Raw genomic sequence first — 25,249 nt, forward strand, 5'->3', positions numbered from 1 at the left:
GTGAGAACGTAGTCCGTGAGAACATAGTCGGTGAGAACATAGTCAGTGAGAACAAAGTCGGTGAGAACATAGTCGGCTGTCTGGCATAAACCTTAGTTGGGCTGACGGCATCTTGATCGGAACTCCGCCAGAGCGCCGCGGCACGCCCACGGGATTCGACTCTGGGGGCATTGAGTCTGCTTATTAAGGGCACTTCACCCACCTTGGGACAACTCGATTATAACTACACTACCTGTTTACGTGCGACCTCACTTGGACAATGATGAGTAGAGATAATTCAAGAAGTACCTAATTATTTCACGCCTCTGTCCAGGTGACGTATCTTCGCCGCTTCGGACTTCGGTCTCCGATGGATTGCGCTTCAGCGGCCATTATCGGTTCTTCAAGGTTCTGACCCTCCGCCGCGGCCGATGGAGATGCATATGCGCGGCCATCCATGCAGAGGCACGAATCTATTGCAAACATTCAGATGCGCGTGTCTCTAAAAGGATATAGCATGTGATCATTTAATACTGATTACATCCACCCAGCATTACTAGCTGGAATTAGGATCATACTGTTATTGGCTGGAGCCACCCACCTAATACCTACTGACTGAATGTAAATTGGAAATATCTGCGGTCTTTCTTGGCATATTAGAGCAATTCTTGGTGACTGGTAACTTGATAAAGATTTCTCATGTCTTTGACCCGGCCCGCCTTCAATTTTCCCACCTTCGTTCCCTCCCTTTGGCCTTCTCTTTCTTCATCTTGACCTTCTGTCTTTTTCCGACCCCTAAAAGTAGTCGTGTTATACCAAAGCCTTCAAAAGACTTAAGAAGCCCTCATATCAACCCAAACAGCTCGCAATTCCAGCGGCACTTGTGCGCATCCCCGACCCCTGAGATGCTGGCCTTGGCAGCGTCATCTCAGCCAACATTACCAAGTGGCCAAAGCCGCAAGCCGTGAATGGTTCACTGGCTTTCAAGCCTTTGACCCCAAGTCACAAGATGCATTTAACAGATGCGATTTTGGTGAGCCACCAATGACCAGAGTTATTGTTTAATCTGACATTAGTTCAGATAGGCTAGCAGTGCTTTCCTGTGACTTTCAGAATTTAGGTCTGTAAGGCAGTCCTCCAGACAGACTCAACTCTGACACTCTCCACAGCCCGCTGCCGGACGTGCTGCGACCTCATGACGCTGTTCTACGCGTTTGACGAGTACACAGACGTGGCGGGCGAAACGTCCACGAGGCAGATGGCGGACATGCTCGTGGACGAGGTGCGCAACCCGGACAAGCCCCGACCGCAGGGCGAGTGTCTCTTGGGGGAGATGGCGCGGCAGCGAGTTTTGAGTCTGCGCAACATTTAGTCGACATTCATTATCTCACTTTCAATCACCTGGCAGATTCTGGGCCTCGGGCCGCCGCACCGCCACGCCGATGGCAGAGCGGCACTTTATTGAGACGATGCAGCTGTATGTCGACGCAGTAGTGCAGCAGTCCGAAGACCCCACGCACGACCGCCTCCGCACCATCGATAGTTACTGGGAGGTCCGCCGCTACACCAGCGGCTGCCTCCCGTCCTTTGCCCTCATAGAGCTCGAGCTCGACTTTCTCGAGGACGTGTATCAGCATCCCCTGCTAGAGCGGCTGCGCGACTGCGCCATGTACATCGTCACGGCAAGCAACGTGAGCACGACCAAACAAAGAACACAAAACTCTCGCAGACTTGAATTACCATCTCACGTCAGGACCTCTACTCGTGCAACGTCGAGCGCGCGCGCGGACACGCGCTGCGCTGCATGACCTCGTCACGATCGTGATGCACTAGCTGGACCTAGGTCCGCAGGCGGCCGCCGACTTAATCCACTCCTGGATGGATGGGATCGTGTGGGCTTTTGTGCGCTGCAGGACAGCGCTCCCGTCGTGGGGTGGCGACGGGGGACAGGTCGCGCGCTACGTCGAGGGCCTCGCGCGCGACGTCGAGGGCCTCTCGCGCTGGGTCCGTGGTAATGGCGACTGGAGCTTCGAGGGCCAAGCTACTTTGGCACTGTAGGCCTGGCGGGAAGGAGAATCGGTGAGTGTATATGCTCCCGCGCGCCGATGCGCTCGACTCTAGGTCGCTGTCGCTCCGCGACGAGCTGGATGCTGAGCGCGACTCGGTTGTCGGGTTGCAGATTCGCAGAGATCTCCTGGTGCGAGTTGACTGGTACCTAGGGAGTTAGTACATTTAGTTCAGCTTAGATTTAATTTCTTTCCTTCCCAGGGTCTTGAAATGAACTCCGTCGCCATGTGTCCGGGAAGTGTTTATTCAGTAGCAAACTAAGGCAACGTCAGGCATTGTTTATTAATGAAACGTTACCGTCTAGAAGAGAGAGACACTCCTTTAATGTCTAAGAACCCCGTAGATTTTGAGTCTCGTATTCAATCAGCCAAGAAGCCGTGCGAAAAGCTCAGCTAGGAACCTGGTAGAAAGTGGCCGAAAAGTACGGAACAAACACCGTCGGACTCGGGCAGCAATCGACACGGGACGCGGTGTGGGCTGTCGAGGTTATTATTATGGGATTGTACGACGCCGGAAAGCTCGAGGCTAAAGTCGGGCCCACGGCTCGCCGAATCACGGTTGCAGGTGCCGGTTGGAGTATTCGCTCCATCTGCCCCGTGACGAGCTAACACGAGCTCGCATGGATTTGCAGGAACACACGGATACCACCCTATGACATCAGCGTGGTAAGCTCTCGTTCTTCCTTCTTGCTGACGGCGACGCTGCTGCGCCGCATGATATATTGAGCCAACGGCTGTTCTCCCGACAGGGTTGGCGCCTTCGTAGGGTTGGCGCCCTCGTAGGGTTGGCGCCTTCGTAGGGTTGGCGCCCTCGTAGTGTTGTTACGTGATATTCCCGACATGGGGGGGCCGTTGCTGGTTGGCTTCGGGATGAATTCCGGGTCAGCGATAATTACTGTCTAGTTCTTGAAGTTCCTGTGACTACTTGACATCCTTTTTGTTGGACCAGCTCGGGAAGAGTTGCCGAGTCCAAGACTGATCTCCAAATGCGCAGCTCGTCCTTCCTGGTCAGTGGCCGGGTGTCGTGGCTAAATTCGGGGCGGATCAAAGCTAGTGTGCATACTGGATAAGATCTGCAAGCGGGCCGACATGCCACTCGATGAGTGGAAGAGCGGTTGCCGGTTGGCTCGCCAGTGCCGAATCGTTTGCAGCAAAAGCCACAATGGGATGGGGCTGGTGTGCTTGGCCACTGGCAGTCTCGTGTTGCTGTGGAGCTGCACTGCAACCATTCCCAATACGAGTTTTAACACGTGAGTGTTGGGCTCAATGACGACCTTACCACGCTCCATCCCTCGGCTGGGGCGGGGTCAGCCGAGCCTGCGTCTGTTTAATACGCTCTGACATTATGTTCCTACCTATACGAAGTCAGCGGTCGACTCGGCAGTACTCCGTACGGCCCCCGCAACGCTCCACATTCCAGAATGTGTTGGCATACTCTTAGCATCATGGGAGGCGAGTCCGGGTTGTCGAGTGCCGTGATATCCAGAATACAGGGGCCAGTGAGGAGTACTTAAGGGGCATGTGGTCCACCCTTTCGAACACTAAAATAATCATCATCACATCCATCACCATTAGTCAACACTCAACATCTCTCGCATCAACCACTATCACATTCAACCACGCCAAGCCTCAAGACTACAACATCAACAACACCATCAACATGTACTTCACCAGCATCCTCGGCTTCCTCGCCGCTACCACGGCCCTCGCAGCGCCCGCCCTCAGCTCGCGCGCGGACGGCTCCGTGTCCGCCATGGCCGACGTGCCGCAGTGGACCATCAAGTCGTTCACGCGCTCGTGCAACGCGGCCGACACTTCATGCAACGTCTCGTTCGGCGTCGACACGCACCTGGCGGCCGTGACCAGCTGCGCCTACACCGTCACAGGCAGCCCAGCCTCGCGGGCCACGACGGGCGGCATCTCGTGCGGGCCGTACACGGTCAGCTCCGGGTGGAGCGGCCAGTTCGGCCCGGGCAACGGCTTCACCACGTGGGCCGTCGTCGACCAGGCCAAGCGCCTCATCGTGTGGCCCGCCTACCAGGACCGCGAGCTCGTCAACGGCGTCGCCGTCACCCCCGACAAGAGCTACGCGCCCCAGAACATCTAGGGCGGTCTCTATTTCTGTGCAATGGGGTTGGGAGTGTTCGAGATGGGTTGCACGAATCACGATGGGCCACGGAGGCAAGGGGCGGGTTTGGAATCAGTTAGGTTTCAGGGTAAAAGATAATTCACATTGCATTCTAACTTGCACTGCTCACTGCTCACCGCTAGCACAGAGGATGAAGCGGCCTAGTGTTGGTTGCGTTCAGGCCTTCGGCTATAGATTTTGCAGGGAAGGGTCTCTAGGTGGTTTTTTGTGAAGCTATTTACATCATGCAAGTCTTCCAGGTTACCACTTCTAAGTCCCATCTTCAAACTGGTAACTAGCACGAGATATTTAACCCATAACGAACATGGCCATTTCAAGCAAATTTCAAATCTATTCTCGGATTTTTACGATCTTAATTATATGATTGATTAAATACAGCTGTAAGAGGGTCTCGGAAACATACCACATACCTCTGCTATGTTAGCGGGGCTAAAATGGATCTCTATAGCTACCTTAATTATACAGCGGACAAGAATCAGGCACATCTCGATTCTCAGTGCAAGCGAGCCATAGCGTACGCGCAGCTCAGCGCTATCAACAACAATTGCAATTGGAGTGCCTGGATTCGTTTCATACAATCAAGCTGTTGTCAAAGGGAGCATACGAATTACATTAGATCTGTAACGATGATGAGAAATGGCCACAACAAATCATCCCGTTTCAGGCGCGCTCGTGTGGATCCGAGCACCTATGTCACATGTGCAGAGACCAGGATCATATGTTTACCATGCAAATGCCTGCTTACAGTGAACAAATCAGACCTAATTACTCATAGGCGTAAACCCTGCTCGATGCAAAGTGCTAATTATTGAGTCAAGTTGAAAGGCCAGCAGAACAATGTTTAGGTTAGAACTAGGCTGGGAACACCGATATGACAGGACAAGTAACCAGGCTTCCATCAAACCAGCTCCCTAGGCGAGCGCCAACGGTAGCCCAGACAATGACTGAGGCTTTTCTCTCCGCACCCAGCATCCTCCAATTCCCCAAAACCACCCCCTTGGATCAACGCCCATGACACATCTTCGTAAAGTGAGCTAACCTCTGTAGGACGCCGAAGTTGGGCAAGTAGCGGATCTACAGTCGACATGTTTCGTGGTATAGGTGGTGGTGGTGGTGCCATTGGGCTTGGTTTCGATTTTGGTGGTGGTAGTGGTGGTGCACCTAAGCAAGCGTCGACCCGCTGGTTAGTTGAGGACTCGAGATCAAAAACTGGTGAACATGGACGGGTATTTACATGTTGTCTAGTGTGGTAAGGCAGGCAACGGCTCCGACAAGTTGTTGAGAAGATGTGAAGATGTGAAGATGTGAAGGTGTGAAGGTGTGAAGGTGTGAAGGTGTGAAGGTGTGAAGGTGTGAAGGTGTGAAAATGTGAAGGTGCGAACGTGCGAACGTGTTTGGAAGTTGAGTTACGTCTTTGATGAGTGAGTTGAGTCTTGTGAGTGAGTTAGTGTTGATGAGTGAGTCAAGTGTTGATGAGTGCGTGGTGGTGATATTCGGGGTTCACCTTGAGCAGGAGTTGTCGAATATTTATACACAGACGAATGCACACCTCTACCACATAGGTCTGACCAACATGAACGTCGAGGTACTTGAGAGAGTGACTGAATGTGCGATTACGCGCCTGATGGCCGCGGCCGAACAGGTTAAACTTTCCGGCTCTTAGAACGCGCGCCTGAGAGCCATTACCTACGGTATCCGCCAGAGTCGTCTGATACATGGCTTTGATGGAGGCGGCTGTAGAATGCAGAAAGCCATGTCTTAGGGTACAGTGCGAGAACTGCACACTGTACAAATTGCGAGAGAACCTGACAAGTCACGCCAGAGACAAGTTCGGCGGCAAAATTGAGGCGAAGAGAACCAATTAACTTTGGATGACTGCTTCTTTCACCTTCTATCACCTCAATTTTGGGCCACGAAATCGGCTCGTCTGCAGGACCGAGTCATTCGGTGTGTTGGAGCAGGGTAGGAAGTGAAGTCGCGGACCTGCGTTCGTCCGAGATTGGCCAGCGGCAAACAAATTTGGCAGAGAGATTCCACTGATTGGCTGTTCATAGGTCTGTGAGTGGGGCGTGGGATTATTTGGGACTGTCTTGATCGATTCAGCGTGGTGTGTTACCTAACCGAATAATTGAGGGGTTGCCTGCCTAATAAAATCCGTCACCACCCTCCCCAAAGCCTCGCATTGTTGGTTTGCAAACACATCTCCCTCCACTCCACACTACCGCTCCTACCTTTCCCACTCCCATCATGGCCGCATCTGACACAGCCGACGTTGTTGAGAAGACCAAGAAGCCACCAGTTTTGTCATCTCTGTGGGATCTGACCATCCTTGAGGCTTTCGACCAGGGAGCCACCACGGCCAAATATGTCACATTCTACGTGGTGACTCCGGAGGATGAGCTATTCTTTGGCCAGCTGTTCAGACCCAAAAAGGAGATCACTCTGGCGGATTACAATGCCGCGCTAGAGTATGTCCCTGATAGCGAAATCTACCCCGAGGTTCCCAAAGACACGGCCCTCACAATTGCGCCAGACCACTGGGACGACACATCCGCCTTCGTCAAGCGACCCGGCCTCAACTCGTACGAGAGCATGCAGGAGTCCGACTTCGTCCCCAAGGGCCTCCTCGAGGAGACGCTCATCATGGAGCGGCTCGCAAAGTCACCCCACCCCAACATCATCAACTACCTGGGCTGCCGCGTGCGCCGCGGCCGGATTACCAGCATCGTGCTGGAGCGTCTCGGCCAGACGCTGATGCAGTACATCCGCGAGCCCGAGTTTGCGGAGCTCGACAAGACCAAGTTCGTCGACACACTCGAGGCCGCCGTGGCCCACCTGCACGCGCTCGGCCTGGCGCACAACGACATCAACCCCTACAACATCATGATCAAGGACGGCGGGGTGCCCGTCCTGATCGACTTTGGGTCCTGTCAGCCGTTCGGGGGCCGGCTGCAGTCGCTCGGCTCGCCCGGCTGGTACGAGGAGCTCTTCTTCACGTCGCAGGCCAAGCACGATGCGTACTCGTTGAAGAAGCTGCGCGAGTGGATTGAAAAGCCCGAGTGATGGGCTGTCTCAGGCTGCTAATTATTTGTCGCGGGGGTGGGAGTCTCATAGTATCTGGGCACGTGAAGGACGCCTTTCTGTCGTTGAAAAGATAGACCATATATCAGGGATGAACTTGTCGTTATGGATAAATTTGTGGTCATGGATGAATTTGTCGTCATGGATGAATTGGTCGTCATGGATGAAATATGAATACCTCGGTACCAAGAAGCCAGCTTGAAAAGTTTTTGATACATCACATGACGCAGTTCTGCAATATATACGGCCGATGATGAGTGCTCTCGTCGGTCGGCTGCCGAGTCCTAACTTGATACATCGCACGCAAAGTTTCGTCGGATCACTAGCTCACCAGAATATCGTATTCTCTCTCCGTCAAAACATTTTTCTGAGTCCTAGTTTGAGTGGGATTATTCCTTGTTCTCGGCCTTGTCTGCTTGAGCAGTCGGCGCTAGCTCGGAGGATCGCTAATGACGAATCCCGGTGAAAATTGACATTGTCGTGCCTGTGGTTGACAAAATTGTGATCAAAAAAGTAGTACCGGCTGGCGGTTGCTCTCCTGGGACATTGCTGGGCCATTGAGACAACGATGTGGTAGTGAATTAACTGAAGAAAATGGGGAGAGGGGGGGGGAACCTGGAAAGACTCTTATGGAAGTCACGTCATTGCTCGCTCTTCACATTTTGGCAGCGTACCTATTAATTATGAGCTCACCCACGCCATCAAACTTGTTCTCGAGGAATTGAAACTCGACAGCCGAAGTTTCGTCAGTCCCACCAAGAAATTTTCTATCACGCCTTCAAGGCGCGGATTCTTGGCCAGCTCGTAAACAATTGGGCCGAAGCGGTTCCGGATGAGCATATTTCCGAGGCTAAAAAGTAAGCGATGACAAGACCAAATTCACAGCGTCTTGCTTAAATCGCAGGGGCTAATTTAGCTCCTATTAATTATTCTCGTTGGCTCGCAACAAAGCTCTGCCGACGCGACCGGTGCCAGGCGATCAGGGATCACCGCCACTGCGGAGAAAGCAATTCAGCTCGTGTCTTGCCAATTTCACAATCACACCGCCAAAACACACCGCCAAAACACAATCAAATCTTTACGCATCTCTCTTCCTGCTTTTTCCCCCTCGCCGCGGCCTAGGTACCCACCACCGACCAGCGGCCAAGATGCCGACTTTGGCTGAACATCACATGACCGACTTTGCGCTCGTCGCTCCACGAGAAAAACTGGCTGTGTGTTGGAGGCGCTCTCTTGGACACGCTATTGGGCCGCCTCGACGTCGAAGAGGAATCGGGGGACAGGGTCACGCGCCGTTTTGCTGTTCCTGTCCGGCCGCCCATTCACACCGAGCCCGAATTCCCCGACTTTGGCGCACCCGTCGTCGCCCCAGCCCCGGCAGCCCCGGCAGGCCGCCGCAAGCAGCGGCGCAGAAGGGACAAAAAGGGCAAAAAGCAACCACAACACTAGTTGCAGTCGGCCACAACAGCAGCGGCGCCCCCGGCCCGTCCACGGCGACAGCCACTGTTGGAACAACGCGCATTCCAGCCACATAGAGGTGGCTGTAGCAACGCATTCATCAGCCAGACAGGCGGCGGTGGAGGCGTAGGGGTCCCAGATTCCATATAAGTAGCCTACGGCCACCTCTTTCTTCTAGATACACATAGACAACAATGACCATCACTTGAACCACCAGATTTCGGCGTGCAGCACGCCCTGTTGTTTCCAGTACGGTACCTGGTGATTCCAGCAGCCACCTCCCCCGGTCCCGTCAAAGGGTTGACATCGGCGCCGACCTTCTGCAGTCTGCCATACGACGTGTACCGGCTGATTTTCAATGCCACTGCCTGCATCGACGATGCCGTGTGCCTTGGCCTCACCAACCCGTATTTCTGGGCCATCGGCCGCCAGCACCTGCAGAACTACTACGTGTCGCTTCTCGGGCGGTGGGCCGGCAAGAACGTCGTGTTTGTAGACAACCTGATCAAGGCCGGTGACTACCCTCCCGGCCTTCTCTCAGCTGCCGAGATGGATGAGTTGAACCAAACGATGGAGCCTCCGGACACCTGGGTCGACGTCAGCGAAGACGACAACAGCCATGGCGGCAGCCACAGCCAGCACTCCGACTCGGAAGACGACGGGCGATTCACCCTCTACTCCTTCGCCTTCCCGGAAATTTCCGTCCAGGAGGGCTACGACGATTTCGTGTACGACCTGCGCAAGGGCTGGGGCCCCGAAGGCGCCGAGAACTATACCGCGGGGCACCTGGACGGCTTGGACCAAGTGTCGTACCTGCTAGTGTCGCGCCTCAAGAAGCGCGGCGTCGGCGGCGTCGGCGCCAGCAAGTCGACGCGAGCCTGGATCGTGCGGAACCTGCGCGTGTCCGATGCCACCTTCTACACGGCCGACGAGCCGTGGATCCTCCGCAACCTCACCACCAAGGAATTCGTGCGTGACAAAGCCGTCGCGCCGGAGAGGTTTGTCACCGACACTTATATGCGCGAGCTGTACAAGTCGTGGATGGAGGAGGATGGAATACCGCTGTCCGGACCCATCCCGACACCGGATCTCGTGCGCGGGCCTGAGATCGGCGTCTGGGGCTTCGGCGAGGTCATCATGATGCGCACGTGCTGGACTGCTGGAGACGGGATCTTGGACACGGGTAAGGCACCCATGAACCTGACGCGGGGGCCGTGGGCCGGGCACCGGTTCGACATCAGGACGCGCGCCAGCCACGACGCCGCCAACGAGCACGGCTGGACTGACGTCAGCGAGCAAGTGGCAGCGGAGAGCGAGGCCGTCTGGAAGGAGTTTTACGGCCAAGAGTGGCGCGAGACTGTACGGACCACGTGTGAAGTGGAATATGACACTATCATGGAACGGCTGTGTGTTCGAAAAGATTTCGACAATCCGATCGTGGATCCCGATGACCTGAACGCGGATTATAGGACACAGATATCGGTGAACTAGCTACAAGACACAGATATCGGTGAACTAGCTATAGGTCTTGTTCGACTGGGTACAATTAGGCTGGATAGAGTCCAGAGAAACGTCCGAGGTGGGTTGCTTTTGATGGCTAGGTAACTAGGGCACTACATTTCTTCCATTGTCATCAACAAAAACGAACTAACTGGACTCACAGTTCTAGGCTCTGTGCTCATACCCTGGCCTTGACACGTATTGCCCACATCAGTAAATTCTGCACACGAAGGCGGCAATAAAGAGCCAACAGACATGGTTGGCGTCTGTCAAACAGTCTCGCCGAAATCGTCCAGCCAAGGCTGGTGGTGGTCGCACTTCTCCTCGTCGACCTCGACACCAATCCTGGCAACGAACTCGCGGTCCGTCGACGGCCCCGGCCCGCACAGCGCGCGCACGTCGTGGACCCTCAGCGACTCCCAGTTGAGCACTCCGCGCGGCCGCTCCCTCCACATCATACCCTCCTCGAGCTCGCGCTGCCGCTCAACAGCCGAAGCAACGACGGGCTCCCAGCGCGCACACAGAAACTCCAGCAGGCCCCCGGCACCCCCAAACTCGCGCCACTGCGGCTCGAGCTCGGCCATGACGCTCTCGAGCACGGCGGTGCGCAGCCTGCCGTCCTCCCACACCTTCTCCACGGTCCTGGTGTCCGGATAGAAGCGCTCGTGCACCGTACTCCAGTCGACACCGACATAGTCGGCCGGGTCGTAGTCGAACTGCGCGCGTAGGCTGTCGTCGCAGCACGTGTGCTCGAGCTGCAGCGCCTCGAAGGTCACGAACCGCACCACCTGCAGCGACAGCCCGCGCACCGTGGCCGCGTCCAGCCCGCGCCAGCAGTGCACCAGCCGGTTCAGCGCCAGACACCACTGCCCCGACGCCATCCACTTGGTCACGCCGCGGTGCGTCATCTGCTTCAGCGCCACCGTCAGCGGCGAGCACCCGCCGCTCCCCGGAACCAGACACCGGCACCGACAGCTGTCCCTGACACCCGCCTCACTGAACACGGCCGTGGCCACGCGCAGCAGCGCCGGCTCCGCCAGCTGCCTCGCATACACCCTGTCAGTGTTCTGCAGGAACCTGCCGATCAGCCGGGCCTCGGTATGCGCCACCGTCGCGCCCACACGCGCATCCCAATCATGGCGCTCCACGTCCGCAGCCGCCGCCGCCGCCGCCGCCGCCGCCTCAGCCAAGACCGTAGGCACCCGCACGGCGCCACGGTCCAGCAGCCACGCGTGGTACGTCCACGGGCGGCCGCCGCGCGGCCACCCAGTGCCGCCAGCACCTGCGGCCTCCCACGCGCGCGCGTAGTCGCCGGCCGCGTGCACGGGCAGGTCGCCAACGGGCGTGAAACACGCCATGTCGCGGAAGCCGAGCGCGAGCGCGTGCGCCGCCGTCGCGACGTCGTGGTCTAGGCTCGCGACTGTGTACGGCCCGCGGTCGCCCGGCCACAGCACAGCCGGCACGTCGATGCCGTGCGCCGCGAGCAGCGCCTGCACGTGCTCTGCGCGGCTGTCGAGGAGGGACTCGGACTCGGACTCAGACTTAGACTCAGACTCGGACTCGGACTCAGACTTAGACTCAGACTCGGACTCGGACTCGGCGTGGTTGTTGAGGCCCGGTTCAGACGCGATGGCGGCGGGCGGGAGGGATGCCAGCGCGAGGTCCCTGAGCTGCCGCCGGCGGCGCGCCAGCTCGTCGAGCAGCGCCATCCGCGCGCCCTGCGACGCCATCGCCCACAGCGGCGGGACCTGGTCGATGGTGAGCATGACTTGGCCTGTGGCGAGCAGAAGCTGCAGGGCCTCGGCGCAGCGGCAGCCGGCGCGGCATCCCGTCTCTGTCGGGCACAGCTGCCGGCTGGCGAAGGCGGCGAAGTTGATGGGCTTCCAGCTCCTGCCCCAGCCGCCGCCGCCGCCGCCGGGCGCGAAGCAGCCCATGTTGACGGTGCTGAAGAGCTCGTCGGCGCCGGTGGTCTGCAGCACGTGTTTGAGGCCCGCGGGCCAGAAGCACGCCAGGTGGATGGGCAGATGCCCGAAGAGGTTCGCTGTTTCGCTGGCTGCCAGGTGTTGCGTCGCCGCCACCTGCGCCATGGAGCGGCTGGCGTAGGCGTTGAGGACCGGGCCGTTGCCAAAGACTAGTTACGTGTGGATGCTTGGTCAGCGGTGGAGGGATCAGGAGGACTGGTGGAGCGTGGACACGCACCCTCGCGCAGCTCGGGGCAGTAGTGCAGCTCAAGAGCGAACCGCCCGTAGGGGGCTGCGTAGTTGGAGATGGCGGCTGAGCCCGGAGACAGGTGCACGTCTAGGTCGGCCAGCAGCCGGCACAGCTCGCGGTGCGCGAGCAGCGCAGGGACGTCGGGCAGGTTCGCGTACCCCATGAGCGCGAGCGACAGCGCAGACCTAGAGACTTGTCAGCGCCGAGTCCCACGTCCCACGTCCTACTCGTGTCTCGCCGGTTCGATTAGGATTGGATCGCCTACTCTCCGTAGCCTCCTTCTCCGACTATTGGGATGCCTGCGTGGTGCAGGCCCAGCATGACCTTGCGCAGCTCGTCGATGAAGTATTTCGGCCAGGGGCCGTCGTACAAGAACTGTGGTCCTCGCGCATGCCTGTCAGCATAATATCACGCCACGTATTCTCACTAGCTAGGCCCTCCCCGACTTACAATCTCCATTAGCCGATGTAGTAGCGTCTGGCCGGTCTCATCGACATCGCGCGGCGACGCCCGGCCGTCGCGGAACGCGCCCATCATGTCGCGGTACATGCTGTCGAGCCACGCGGCGACGACGGCCTCGCCCTTGGTCACGAGCAGGGCGAGGCCGTACATGCCCTTCGTGTCGCAGCCGTGCGCGAACAGCCGGAACACGGGCGAATCATCAACGCTCCCGAACCAGCTGGCCGAGCTAGAGACGCAGAAGAAGGGGCTCGGGTCTCGCGTGAGCCCCAGCCCGCCCGATCCCGTCGTCGTTGCCGTCGCCGTGGCGCGCACTGCCAGAGACAGGACTCCGAGGACGCGGGCCTGAGGGTTGTCCCCTGGAATAGAGTCTATAGTGGCCCCGAGGCAAGCCAGAAAGTTGGCCAAGTCGGCCAAGTCGGCCAAGTCGGCGGGCGCGGGCCTTGTTGTTTGCGCGCTGGACCCAGCTGGCAGCCCGAGCTCGGCGCACGTATCCGCGAGGGTTCTGGGCCGCGCGTAGAGCCGGTACGTCCATAGCGCGACCGCGAGGTCCTGTATCATGCCCGTTAGCAACCATTTCAAGCGTGTAGAGGATCAGATGTTGGGCGGTTTACTCTGGCTCTTCCCTGCCGAGATGTGACAAGCCTTGCCAGGTCAAGAAAGGCCTCTTGGCCGCCAGTGAGCTGCATCGAACTCGACGGCAAGGAGGCAGACCATCTCAGAGCATGCCTCGCCGACCGGCGAAGATCTCGGGCCCGCTGCCGACGGGATTCTCTGTCCACGGCCATGGCTGATGGCCGGCCGTTTGATGGTCTCTCGGGTTTCTCTCGCAGGACACGTCCGTAAATACGACTAGGGAACGCAAGGAGTCTTTGGACCCATGCATATCCACGGGAAACGTCAAGCAGGATAACCAGCACTGTTATAGCAGTTATGAAGACCAGGCATCGGATAGCCATTGCGTGCTGTGGGACACGCCGGGGCTGCGCCTGAGTGTCGAAATCGAGAGTCAGCCGCGGCTGACGGCCAAGCCACCACGCCGGAGGCCCCAACTACCTAATCCCGACAACTTGCCTCTACTGACAGCGCCTCGTCTCAAAAGGCAGATGATCCAAATGCAGACTCCGCCCGGTCTGTCTGGACACCTAGAAACTGCCTTGTGGCAAACCACCCCTAACTACCACCACCTAATTACCCAACTGTCTTTACAGTCTTGGCTTGCAGTGGATTAGTATTGGCACTTTCAGCTCCAGAGAAGTCAGAATTCGGGGCAAAAAGGGGGCAACGGGAGGGCTGTTACAGTTTTCGTGTGAATCGATTGATGAACATCGCGCTTCAATGCAGGGAAGAGAAACCCAGAAGCATCGCATTGATTAATGTTGTTGGTAAAGAGATCCGTTGCCATTCGTCAAAGAGGGCTGTCGGACAAAACCCAACCTCATCGGCCACCGTTGGGCTGGAACTTGGGCACCAGGGCTACATGAGCAAACGGCAGCCAAATACGTGGGTTATCTCATAGCAGCCCTGCATTTTACAAGCCGCGACAGCTGTTAGTCCAACTGCGTGGAGCACGGCTCAAGCCCCGTGCTGAAAAGTATCAAGTCGTGTCCAGATGCCCGTCAGGCACAATCAGCTCCGCTTCCACAACAGTCCACACGTCCCCGCCGGCCTCCACCCTGTCGCCCACGGCCGCCTCGTGACCGGCGTAGATGGCAAAGTCGGCCGGCGTCTTCATCTCGCCGATCCTCACCTCCGTCACCCACGTCCCCACACCGGCATTCCACTTCAGCCTCTCAACTCCAACCTCCCCGCCGTTCCGTACGAGCGCCTGGCAGTACTGGCCCAACCGCACGAACAGGCCCCGCTTCCGGGAGCCCTGCAGGGTATCGTCGCCAACGTCGCCATCGTCACCAACGTCGCCAACGTCGCCAACGTCGCCCTCGTCCCGCAGCTCGAGCACGACACACACGGCGTCGAGCCCCTCAGCACCCGGGCCTCCTGACACGCCGTATCCAAACGGCCAAACATTGGCCGCGGCCGGCTCGGACCGCCACAGCTCCTCGTACTCCGTCTCAACGCCCGTGACCGGGTTGACCATGCGGCCCTTCTCGAGCGTTTTGGCGCCGTCGGGCGGCTGCGGGTAGTTGACGCCCTCGTCGACGAGGCCGCGCGTGTCGGCCGTGCGCGAATCGATCCAGTGCCGCCACTGCGCGCGGGACGCGCCTTCGTTGGCGCTGCCGGTGGATGCGCCGGCTTCGAGCGGCCACGATTCAGACGTGCCGGCGATGGCCCAGTCCAGTCGGGAAAGGGGGAGGGGCTCAGTTCCTGGTTAGGGTCGGTGAGTTTTCTTTTTCACTTTTTCATTTTTTACTTTTTCGTCGAACGGATATATCTTGAATTGAGGTAGAGAAATACGGATTGCCATCCTTACCTTGGACTTGCTGGCCTCCGGGCGGTTTGAGGATGCGCAAGTCGACAAAGCGGCGGCCGGGCGACGTGAGCACAATGGTCGACGTCGGCTCGCTGGCTGCGTCGGGAAGCCAGCGGATATACTCTCGGATGGATATGTCGCCCATGCTTGGAACTGCGGGACGAGCTCCCGTGTGTTTACTCGGTCCGTCCGAGAGGCTGGTCTGAACTGTTCGGTCGGCTTTCACGTTGACGTTCGAGCAAGGTTTCGGGTTGAAATGCGGGGAAGTTTGGGAATCTATCCACAGATGACCCTAATCCTCAGGATAATTAGGTCTAGTCTAACCGTCAATTACAAACAGGGGCTATCTGTTGATCAGAAAACAACCTCCGAAAAAGATATGCGCCCTTTTTCCATATGCCAGTTTTCGGTTTTCAAACTCATCAAACAACACACAATCATCATGTCATGGAAACGCCATGCCAATTATCTAGGAAAACTTGATCAGTGAGCCTCGTCCCACAAGCTTGCCAGCAGTTTGCGATTCCTGTTTGGAAGCTGTCAGCAAAGAGTTTCGGTCCGTGAGAGATGGCGCCGCCAGTGAATGGGGGAATGGGGGATGGACGGGAATCAAATTCGAAACCTACCCCGTCCACGGCTCACGCGCGTGCTGAACATGGTGATTCTTTGCGAATGTCAGCATAATTAACCACCACAGAACTATTCAGACTGGAGAATAGGTCAAGTCTCACGTCAATCAGTATCACATCCCCGGCCTGCCACGTCACCATGGCGCGCGTCTCGTTGATGAACTCAACCGCCGAGTCGAGGTATTCACGTGGAATCAATGAGTCGTCTCCGTACTAATCAACAACAAGAGTCAGCGGGTCCGCTGCATCACAACGGAACAGTTACAAAAAGAACCATGTGTTGGCGAGTTCGCTGCATCACAACGGAACAGTTACGAAAAGAACCATGTGTTGGCCGAGTTGCACCCATAAACACTTACAAACGCAGGCGGCTGGTACTTGCCGTCGCCGGTGAGATGCGGCGGCAGCAGGGTGCCGGCATTATCGGCGTTGAGGAAGCGCGAGACGATGTTGTTGAAGAAGGCGCGCTGCCGGGTGCGCGGATGGTCTCTGGCCACTGGGATCAGTCAGCCAGCGTCACTCTTCACAACAAACACCGCCTGAGCACAACAACATACCCGGCAACACCTGCCACACGCGCAGGTCGCCCAGGGGGTTGGTGGCCGACTGATTCTCCCACCGCCACGTCGCTGTCGGCAGGCGGCGGATCTCCTTCTCGATCTTCTGCCGCGTCGTCTCGGCGTCGTCCGAGTCGAGCACGTGCCGTCCGTAGGCCTGAAGCACCGTCGTGCCGGCCGACGTGGTCTGGTCTTTCGGCCCGTTGGGGTGGAAGAGCTGGTATTTGACTCCCTGATGTGCAAGCGCTCTCTGTTAGTGTGTGTTGCAATTTACGCTTGTTTGAAAGCAGCCGAGACGCGATTGCGATGGAATTCACGGCCTACCTTCTTCTCCGCCTCCTCGATGAACTCGGCATGTTTCAGTTTCAGCCGGCTGTACAGGATAGCCGAGTTATTGATAGGCGTCTCGCCCCCTACGACGCCACAAACACAAACAACGTGTAAGCACCAGGCAACAACAGCGCAGGCTATGTCCAGCAGATATGGCGCGCATACCCGTTTCGGGCGCCGTGACGCAGTAGAACAGCACATATGCCGGGTAGTGCGGGCTCAGGCCGAACTCATTGTGCGGGTAGACGGGCTGGGTATTTGGGCCCTCGTTAGCCGTGGCGACGTTCTTGGCCAGGACGGTGCGGCGCACGGGGTTGCCAATGTCCTCGTGCGGCAGCCAGCCAAAGGCGTGGGCAAACTTGGAGAACTCGTGCGCGTTCTTCAGGCCCAGGCCCTGGAAGTAGACGGCCCCGTGCCGGTCTAGGAGACTTGATATCCGCCCCGACGCCGCGAGCCCGCGGATTTCGGCTGTGATGTCGTCGAGTGACACCCCGGCCCGGGCCGGCGACAGGGATAGCGGGAACGCGGTGCCCTCCGGGTACGGGGCCGGGAGGCTGATGGAGGGCCCGTATGGGGCAGGGCGGAGAACCTGGGCGGCAGTCATGCTAGTCGCTGATAACACCTGCAGCAAAGCGGGTTCTGGGCCTTGGTGGATATGCAGTCGAGACTTGGCTGTCAGATTGTGTCGGCGGGTGTGGCTTGACAATCTTGCATTTCGCAACCGTTCTCGGGCAAAGTGTGAGCGTTGGGACTAGACTTAGCTGCAGCAAGGCAGCATCTTGTTATGCCTCTTATAATCACTCCGCCCGCTACACGACATGCCGAGCCCATCGCCAGCTGGATTACTATCGCGCCCGCTCTCCAAGTCGGTAGTGTTATCGACAGCCGATGGCGCAACGCGATCCCTGCAAGCACGTCTCGCATGCCTCACGATGCCAGACTCCACTCTCTCTACATGCTCGTAGAGCTAATAGCCGGCCATGTTGCCCAACGCGGCCCAGGCGTCCGAGAGCACCACGGAGCTGGGACGCGGGCAGGATGGGCAAATCGTGCTCCTCAACAAGCATCTCGATTCCGAGTCGAGCCCGGGTGGGAGCGATTCTGAACAGTGGGGAATACTTGTTTTCGAGCGCATGTCACCATCGCGCTACCTCATCACGACATGTCCCCAAATTTGCCACTAACCGCCAAAAAGCGAGGGAGCAGTCGACAGTTCCACTTTGGGGTGACAATGCATGGCCTTGGCAGCTGTCCGACCCCAAGTGCCGCCAGAAAAGATCATGAAAAAAAATATGGAGTGATCACGCTCGATCCGATGCGTCGGTACGTTCACCGACTCGGCGGATTCACATAAAGATTGTCACGTCCCGGCCCTCTGGAAGCGAGCGGTTCCTCTGTCTCTCGCATCCTCCAATAACAACCTCGCTTGTCTGCATGTAGGGGCTGCTGGAATAGGCAACTCCTTCACAGACAGCCGAAAACATGTCGTCGATCGACCACGACAAGACCGTCGAAGACGGCAACGTCAAGGGGGGGCTCAGCGTCGCTGAGCAGACGGCCAAGCCCGTGTCCAAGCTCACGCGGTGGTTCCGCAGCCCGCTCTTCAACGTCATCATCGTCGGTCTCATTTCCTTCACCCAACCGGGCATCTGGAATGCGTTGAACAACACGGGGGCCGGCGGCCAGCAGGAGCCGGTGAGTCTTTGTGCCCCTCTTATCACAGACTGCTGTGGAATGAGAGACTGACAGTGCTCCCAGTACCTCGTAAATGGCTCCAACTCACTGACCTTTGGGTAAGCCACCACAAAAGTGTTGTCACTCCGCAGCCGCGGCCCCGCAAAACTAACACGAAACAGTATCATGGCGTTTGGTTGCTCGCTCTTCGGCATCCTGGCCAACAGGATCGGGCTCAAGTGGGTGCTGATCATTGGCACGCTCGGCTATGCGCCATACTCGGCCTCTCTGTACGTCAACAACCGATACGGCGTCGAGTGGTTCGTGCTGTTCGGCGGCGCGACCTGCGGCATCGCGGCCTCTGCGCTGTGGGCGTCCGAGGGCGCCATCGCTCTTGGGTACGGCGACGTCAAGGACCGCGGCAAGTTCAGTAAGCTTTTCCCCTCTGTTCCCCCCTCTGTTCCCCCCTCTGTTCCCCCCTCTGTTCCCGCCTCTGTTCCCTCTTCTGTTCCCCCCTCTGTTCCCCCCCTGTTCCCCCCTCACGCATCGCTTTGCAACAGGATGCCCGACGCTGGCCGCTGACATGTGCTGCTCCAGCTGGAATCTGGCTCGGACTCCGCGAGCTCGGGCAACTTATTGGGTCCTCGATCCAGCTGTCGCTCAACGCCAGCAGCCAGAACCGCGGCAAGGTCGGATACAGCACGTACCTGGTCCTGATCGCGCTGCAGTGCCTCGGGCTGCCCCTGGCGCTGCTCGTGTCGCCGCCGCACAAGGTGATCAAGAATGACGGCAGCAGGCTGGAGCCCGCTCCCAAGAACAAGAGCATCAAGCAGGAATTCCGCAACATCTGGGCCCTGTTCAAGCGCAGGGAGATGTTCCTGATGGTGCCCATCTTGATCGGATTCGCATGGAACGGGACATATCTGGGCATCTACCTGACCAAATAGTAAGCTCCCAGTACTGCATGGCGACCCGGACCTGGTGACAAGTGCTTGACAGCTAACCTGTCACTCGGTCCGCAGCTTTTCGGTCCGAGCCCGCACGCTCGGCTCCTTGACATCGGCCATCGCTGCAACCTTTGCCAACATCTTCTGGGGCTGGTTCTACGACCTGACTGTCTTCAAGCGCCCTAGGCTGGCCAAGATCTGCTGGGTCTTCTTCGTCGTCGCCATGTTGTCCGCGTTCGGCTGGCAAGTCGCAAACGAGAAACTTTACCGAGACTCCAACCCCCGCGTCACCCTGGACTGGGACAATCCGGGATTCGGGCGAGGCTTTGCTTCGATGGTGATCCTAAGGTACGCATCGGCTTTACCGGGAGTGTCTAACGTAGCCAGTGGAAGAGGCCTCGCTGACAAGCACGAAAGGTTCATGAACGAGTCGCATTACATGTTTGTTTACTGGTTGGTGGGGACATTCTTCGATGATCTCGAGACTTTGACGCTTGCAGTGGGCCTCGTCCGATCGTTCGAGTCCATCGGCTCCTGTATCTCGTTCGGAATTGGTGCCGCGTCGGTCTCTCCCATGGTCAACCTGATAATCGCCTTTGTCATGTTCGCCATCACGATTCCGGCAACCTCGTTTGTCGTCTTCATGGTGCCGGAGCGGCCTGCTCATCTGAGGAAAGTTGAGGATCCAGCGCTCTCCGAGGAGGAAATTGACCCAGTGGTGCTCAGCAAGGCAGCCGAGGCGGTGGATGCGCCTCATGCATAAACGCCTGGCAAAACAGTTGCACATAGGTAGTTTGGCAGAATGAGAGACCGGATGTAATTCAAAATGTTTCGTCTCGAGACTGGCATGTAATGTAATTAATGGCTGACTTTACAACATCCATGGCTCGCCGTTGAGTGCTTACCTGCCTGGGGTAGCGACCGGAGTACAGTAGGTAGGTACCTCGAACGTAACTATTTCTTGTGCCATGTGGTGCATGCCAAACATTACTTGCATGTCCAATTCATAGATGACAGGTGCAAGTGTTGCCTTGCATCTGACCGACAGACATTGAGAGGCGGGACTGGGAGAGAACGTCGTGCAGTTCGCACGCTCACACGCCCGCACGTTCGCACTCCCCGTCACTTTTCCATTCGTCGTGTGACCTGCGCAAATTTCAGTGGGGGTCCCCTGGGGGCGGCTAGTTCCAGCCGAGCCAGCTAGGCCGGGGCAGCAAAATACCGAGTTTCGCTGGCTTTTCCAGCGGGTCCAGGCAGGCTCCCCCGCGATTGGCTCCGCTGGAGGAGACCGACACTTGACACCGCACCGAGTCAGTTGGCGCATTCCTGCGACCGCCCAACAGTGACTCGACTTGCAAACAACTCGAGACCTACCATGCAAGCCTCATAACCCGGCGCTGCGACCTTGCGCCCGATATCGCCGACAGACACAGAGCGGCATGGCGGCGTGTTCGGTATACCAAGCAATGCTTCGGCGCCGCGTCCACTATGCCCTGCGGCAGTTTCGCCAGCGCCGAGCGCAGTCGACCAAAGACACACCGCCGGCGGCCAGGACAGCTCGAGCCGAAGACCAGATCCCCACGCCCAACAATGTCCCAACGCTCCCTTTCTGGCAGAGGCTGGGCCCGCTGACGAGGGCAGCCCAAGCCTTTGGGCGCGCACAGCGGAAGAGGCCCCTCACCACCCAGCTGTGCAGCTCGCTGGTCATCTACTTTTGCTCCGACAGTAAGTCGGCCCACCTCCCGTATAGCGACGGCCAATGCGGCCCAGTGTGGCCCATGCTAACGCGGGCATCGTTACAGTCTCGGCGCAGACGATGGGCGGGAGAGATTACGACCCGGTGCGGACGGCGAGATCCTTGGTGATCGGCGCGATATCGTCGGCTCCCAGCTACAAGTGGTAAGTCCCTCCCCGCTCTCTCGAAGCAGCGGCGAGGACTCGCAGGGTAGGTATCCGGCGGCGGGAGCTGACCAGTGGGGTGCGATCGGCTCGGCAGGTTCGTGTGGCTGTCGACGAGCTTCAACTACCCGTCGCGCATCCTGTCGCTGGGGACCAAAGTCGTCGTCAACCAGCTGTGCTTCACGCCCATCTTCAACAGCTACTTCTTCGGCATGCAGGCGCTGCTCGCCGGCGATAATCTGGGCGAGGTCTGGGACCGCATCCGGCGGACGGTGCCCACCAGCTGGGTCAACAGCTGGAAGATCTGGCCCGCAGTTACCGCCTTCAGCTTCACCTTCGTTCCGCTCGAGTACCGGTCCATTTTCGCCGGGGTTATTGCTGTTGGATGGCAGACGTATCTGAGCTTCCTCAATCGCATGGCTGAAGACGAAGCAGCACGATCAGCAAAGCCAGCGCCAGATGCGCCGAAAGTCAACGCGGTCGTGTCCGTGGCCTAATTAGATGCTGAAGCATTGGAGAGCCGGCAGCGACGATGGTGGATTCCGTGGGTGTTCAAATGCATTGCTTGGGCGATTGGCGCATGTTTTGGCGTTTTTTTCGCATAGACCTAGAGGATTGGAATCTAGACCATTCAATGGGATCAAACAATTGAAGAATTATGGGATATGGGATTGAAGAATTCTTGTATAGACGAAAGAAATTGCAGCATAGATAATGGCCTGATTTTGGCTTGGCTTGACTGGCAGAGCCTCGGGCTGTCATCGACCCCGCGGTCAGCACAGTCCGCTTTCTCAATCCACACTGTCTGACCCCCATCTCCCGAGCAATTTGAGGCGATTGCACAAGCTCCCCCAATTATTCTGGCAGCTTGAATCTCGCAGCACGCCTCGACCACCCCACCACGTCGCTCGCTCGTTGTCTGCCATTGAGTGCTGGCTCGGCCCAGCATCTGTTGCTCACGATGGCAGCTGCCTTTCTGCGCGCTCGGAACGTTCTTTCGTCGGCTGTGCAGCCTCTGGCGACGGCCCGATTCGCGCCGCGGGCTTCGCTGAGCAACTTTGGCAACCAGGTCCACCGACGCCCCGCCTCGACCTCGACCTCGACCTCGACCTCGACCTCGACCTCGACCTCGACCTCGACCTCGTCCTCGTCCTCGTCCTCGTCCTCTACCTCCGAGTCTGTCCTTCTCGCCCGCATCAGGGCGCTTCTCTACAGTAGCGTGGGAGCTGTCTCTCTCTACGTCATTTACTACTATGTCACCGACACCCGCGCCTCGGTCCACCGCTGGATCGTCCCGCCGCTCCTCCGCCTGGTCTACCCCGACGCCGAAGACGCCCACCATGCCGGAACGAAGGCCCTCAAGACCCTCTATACCCTCAATCTCCATCCTCGGGAGCGCCCATCGCGGGCCGCCGCCGAAACCCCCGGCAATCCGCTGTCGGTCAATGTGTTTGGGACCGAGCTTGCCAACCCCATAGGTATCTCAGCCGGCCTCGACAAGGACGCCGAAGTTCCGGATGCCCTCTTTGCTCTCGGCGCCTCTGTGGTAGAAGTAGGCGGCTGCACGCCGCTCCCGCAGGCTGGCAACCCTCGGCCTCGAGTGTTCCGGGTTCCCAGCATCGACGGCATGATCAACCGGTACGGGCTGAACTCGCGCGGGGCGGATGCCATGGGCGCGCGGCTGCGGGACCGACTGCGCAGGTTCGTGCGGAGCCTCGGTCTGACGGAGCGGGACCTGCTCGACGGGGAGCAACAGGGCGAGGGCGCGGTCGGGGTGCCGCCGGGCAGCTTGCAGCCCGGGCGGCTGCTGCTGGTGCAGATCGCCAAGAACAAGGCGACAAACGAGAAGGACGTCGACGTCGTCATCCGCGACTACGTCTACTGCGTCAGCAGGCTGGCGCCGTACGCCGACGTGGTCGTCGTCAACGTCAGCAGCCCCAACACGCCAGGGCTGCGGGACCTGCAGGCCACGGAGCCGCTGACCAAGATCCTCGCCGCCGTGGTCGGCGAGGCGAAGAAGACAGACAGGTGGCAGAAGCCAAGGGTCATGGTCAAGGTCTCGCCCGACGAGGACGACGAGAGTCAGGTCCGGGGAGTTGTGGAGGCCGTGTGGACAAGTGGCGTCGACGGCGTCATTGTGGGAAACACCACGAAGCGTCGAGCGGGGCTAGTCCCGCAGGGCGTCCAAATCAGCGCCAAGGAGCAGAGGGCGCTGTTGGAGGACGGCGGGTTCTCGGGGCCGGCCATGTTTGATCAGACGCTGCGGCTGGTTGGGAGGTATCGCAAGGCGCTAGATGGCTACTCGCTGCAGTCGGCCAGTGCGGACGGGGGTTCTGAAGCAGGCCGGGGGGTGGGCGGCGGCGCAGGCGACCCCAAGGTCATCTTTGCGACAGGCGGAATCACCGACGGCGACCAGGCACTGCGCGTCCTCAACGCCGGTGCCAGCGTGGCCATGGTCTACACGGGCCTGACGTACGGCGGCCCCGGCACCATCACCAGGATAAAGCGGGAGATGAGGCAGAAGCTAGCTATCCAGGATACCTGACATGGCCAACAGGTGATTAACACGGAATTATTCCCAACAGACTTTTATTCCTCCTGGGCTAGTTGCATTGCGGGCCGCCAAGGCGCGCGTACTGTGAAGACTGGAGAGTGATGACAGGTCTCGTACCGGTACACTGAGGCGGAACATGTCATTTCCTGCGCCGATCGTCTTATTAAATCCTTGCAGCCCTAGCAGCCCCCAAGATCTGGCCCTTGTTCAGCCAGTGAGCGCTAGTCACTTCCGACCAACCTTAACCTAGCCGATGGGAGAACCTAGGGCGAGGTAAAAGGCCAACACACCTTGAGAGCCAGGGACCACAATTCAGGTCGTGCCTTAGCGAGCCGTTCCACGGAACGGCCTCTGCACTAGCATGCACGACGGCTGTCATTGGCGGCCGGGCGCGGGGAGGGGGGGCGGGCCAACAGCATGACATTGAAACGAACCCGCCTCTGGTTATTAAGCCCGGTATCACAGTGTCTCAGCTGCGAGCTATGACCGTCGAGCATTCTTAAAGTCTTGCCTGTCCGGCCCCGGCGGCCCCGGCGGCCCATGCGCCCTTGTTTTTCCTGTTTTCCGTTGTCTGTCCTGTGAGAGTCTGGGAAAGAAGTTCTCGCGGGCTCGGGGCTGCAGCAGAGTTGGAAAGACTAGCTTATTCTCGCCAAAGCCATGACTTCCACTGCCACAACCGCCGCCGCTACTAGTACGACCGCCAGCGCCATCTCCCAGCTCGACAGCAGGCTTGCAAACACGATTGGCTCGCTTGAGGCGTTACTGTGCGAGGACGACTTTGTCGCATGGACCACTGCCACGACACCCCCAACTTCTGTCGACGAAAACAGCGACGGTGACGATGGCGTCCCGCCGTTCGTTGGCGTGTCCGTCTCGAGACTAGCCGCCAAGCTAGCTGCCATTCGCACCAGCCTCGCCCACATCCGCGGTTGTCTCGACTTGGCACCGACATCACCAGAACCACCAGCAGCGTCGGGATCGGAGAAGGCTGCAACTAACACCACAACCACCACCACCACCACCACCCCACAATTCAACGCCCATGCGCAGGTCCTCGTTGACAGCTGCGGAACCGTCGTCAGCCGGCTGAGCGCGCTGATCTGCAAGGGCCTCGACTTCATCAGGAGCGACGCTACCGGCAGGTTGCGCAATGCTGCCGGCGCACTGCGCAATGGGCGCAGTCAGACCCGCGGCAGTGTCTTCAGGAGGAGCAGGGTCGACGCGGACCAGGACGCCGTGCCGCTTCTCCGGGCGGCGGGCGGCGACAAGGTCGGTGCTCTAAACGAGAAGACGGCGCCGCTGGCCAAGGTCAAACTCACGTTCGA

General features: G+C 58.5%; 9 protein-coding genes across 9 annotated transcripts; 6 read left to right on the top strand and 3 right to left on the bottom strand.

Moving 5' to 3' along the window:
• Window positions 1-436: 436 nt before the first annotated feature.
• Window positions 437-2,037, top strand: B0T26DRAFT_739249 (terpenoid synthase; the record flags this gene model as incomplete). The annotated part of the gene is made up of 6 exons (XM_060443683.1): window positions 437-498; window positions 855-1,012; window positions 1,149-1,323; window positions 1,388-1,670; window positions 1,733-1,750; window positions 1,813-2,037. The coding sequence occupies 6 exons, from the start codon at window positions 437-439 to the stop codon at window positions 2,035-2,037; spliced, it is 921 nt and encodes a 306-aa protein (XP_060297779.1).
• A 1,141-nt stretch (window positions 2,038-3,178) lies between these two features.
• B0T26DRAFT_700470 (uncharacterized protein) lies at window positions 3,179-4,418 on the top strand. The gene has a single exon (XM_060441546.1). It carries the CDS (start codon window positions 3,565-3,567, stop codon window positions 4,150-4,152), a length of 588 nt encoding a protein of 195 aa, XP_060297780.1. The 5' UTR covers window positions 3,179-3,564; the 3' UTR covers window positions 4,153-4,418.
• A 550-nt stretch (window positions 4,419-4,968) lies between these two features.
• Window positions 4,969-6,176, bottom strand: B0T26DRAFT_194171 (uncharacterized protein). Its single transcript, XM_060433705.1, has 3 exons — window positions 5,699-6,176; window positions 5,425-5,626; window positions 4,969-5,301 (listed from the first exon to the last, which is right to left on the bottom strand). The coding sequence occupies exons 1-3, from the start codon at window positions 5,909-5,911 to the stop codon at window positions 5,093-5,095; spliced, it is 624 nt and encodes a 207-aa protein (XP_060297781.1). The 5' UTR covers window positions 5,912-6,176; the 3' UTR covers window positions 4,969-5,092.
• Window positions 6,177-6,441: 265 nt separating this feature from the next.
• On the top strand, window positions 6,442-7,257 carry B0T26DRAFT_673629 (serine/threonine-protein kinase; the record flags this gene model as incomplete). Its single annotated transcript, XM_060439622.1, has 1 exon — window positions 6,442-7,257. One exon carries the CDS (start codon window positions 6,442-6,444, stop codon window positions 7,255-7,257), a length of 816 nt encoding a protein of 271 aa, XP_060297782.1.
• Window positions 7,258-9,057: 1,800 nt separating this feature from the next.
• Window positions 9,058-10,224, top strand: B0T26DRAFT_641322 (uncharacterized protein; the record flags this gene model as incomplete). The annotated part of the gene is made up of 3 exons (XM_060437323.1): window positions 9,058-9,435; window positions 9,601-9,717; window positions 9,784-10,224. Coding segments are annotated over 3 exons (936 nt in total), but the record flags the coding sequence as incomplete, so codon positions are not given.
• A 4,276-nt stretch (window positions 10,225-14,500) lies between these two features.
• Window positions 14,501-15,479, bottom strand: B0T26DRAFT_642221 (uncharacterized protein; the record flags this gene model as incomplete). The annotated part of the gene is made up of 3 exons (XM_060437422.1): window positions 14,501-14,767; window positions 14,837-15,228; window positions 15,335-15,479. 3 exons carry the CDS (start codon window positions 15,477-15,479, stop codon window positions 14,501-14,503), a joined length of 804 nt encoding a protein of 267 aa, XP_060297784.1.
• A 477-nt stretch (window positions 15,480-15,956) lies between these two features.
• B0T26DRAFT_739253 (uncharacterized protein) lies at window positions 15,957-17,454 on the bottom strand (the record flags this gene model as incomplete). The annotated part of the gene is made up of 5 exons (XM_060443684.1): window positions 15,957-15,998; window positions 16,066-16,176; window positions 16,323-16,459; window positions 16,521-16,752; window positions 17,050-17,454. 5 exons carry the CDS (start codon window positions 17,452-17,454, stop codon window positions 15,957-15,959), a joined length of 927 nt encoding a protein of 308 aa, XP_060297785.1.
• A 779-nt stretch (window positions 17,455-18,233) lies between these two features.
• B0T26DRAFT_194282 (major facilitator superfamily domain-containing protein) lies at window positions 18,234-20,303 on the top strand. The gene is made up of 5 exons (XM_060433706.1): window positions 18,234-18,545; window positions 18,609-18,643; window positions 18,707-18,954; window positions 19,122-19,470; window positions 19,547-20,303. Exons 1-5 carry the CDS (start codon window positions 18,333-18,335, stop codon window positions 20,232-20,234), a joined length of 1,533 nt encoding a protein of 510 aa, XP_060297786.1. The 5' UTR covers window positions 18,234-18,332; the 3' UTR covers window positions 20,235-20,303.
• A 607-nt stretch (window positions 20,304-20,910) lies between these two features.
• Window positions 20,911-23,915, top strand: B0T26DRAFT_739255 (uncharacterized protein; the record flags this gene model as incomplete). Its single annotated transcript, XM_060443685.1, has 6 exons — window positions 20,911-21,196; window positions 21,274-21,370; window positions 21,468-21,840; window positions 22,317-22,376; window positions 22,440-23,700; window positions 23,737-23,915. The coding sequence occupies 6 exons, from the start codon at window positions 20,911-20,913 to the stop codon at window positions 23,913-23,915; spliced, it is 2,256 nt and encodes a 751-aa protein (XP_060297787.1).
• Window positions 23,916-25,249: the final 1,334 nt, after the last annotated feature.

This window comes from Lasiosphaeria miniovina, assembly GCF_030549165.1.
Source record: "Lasiosphaeria miniovina strain SMH2392-1A chromosome Unknown B0T26scaffold_3, whole genome shotgun sequence".
NCBI lineage: Eukaryota > Fungi > Ascomycota > Sordariomycetes > Sordariales > Lasiosphaeriaceae > Lasiosphaeria > Lasiosphaeria miniovina.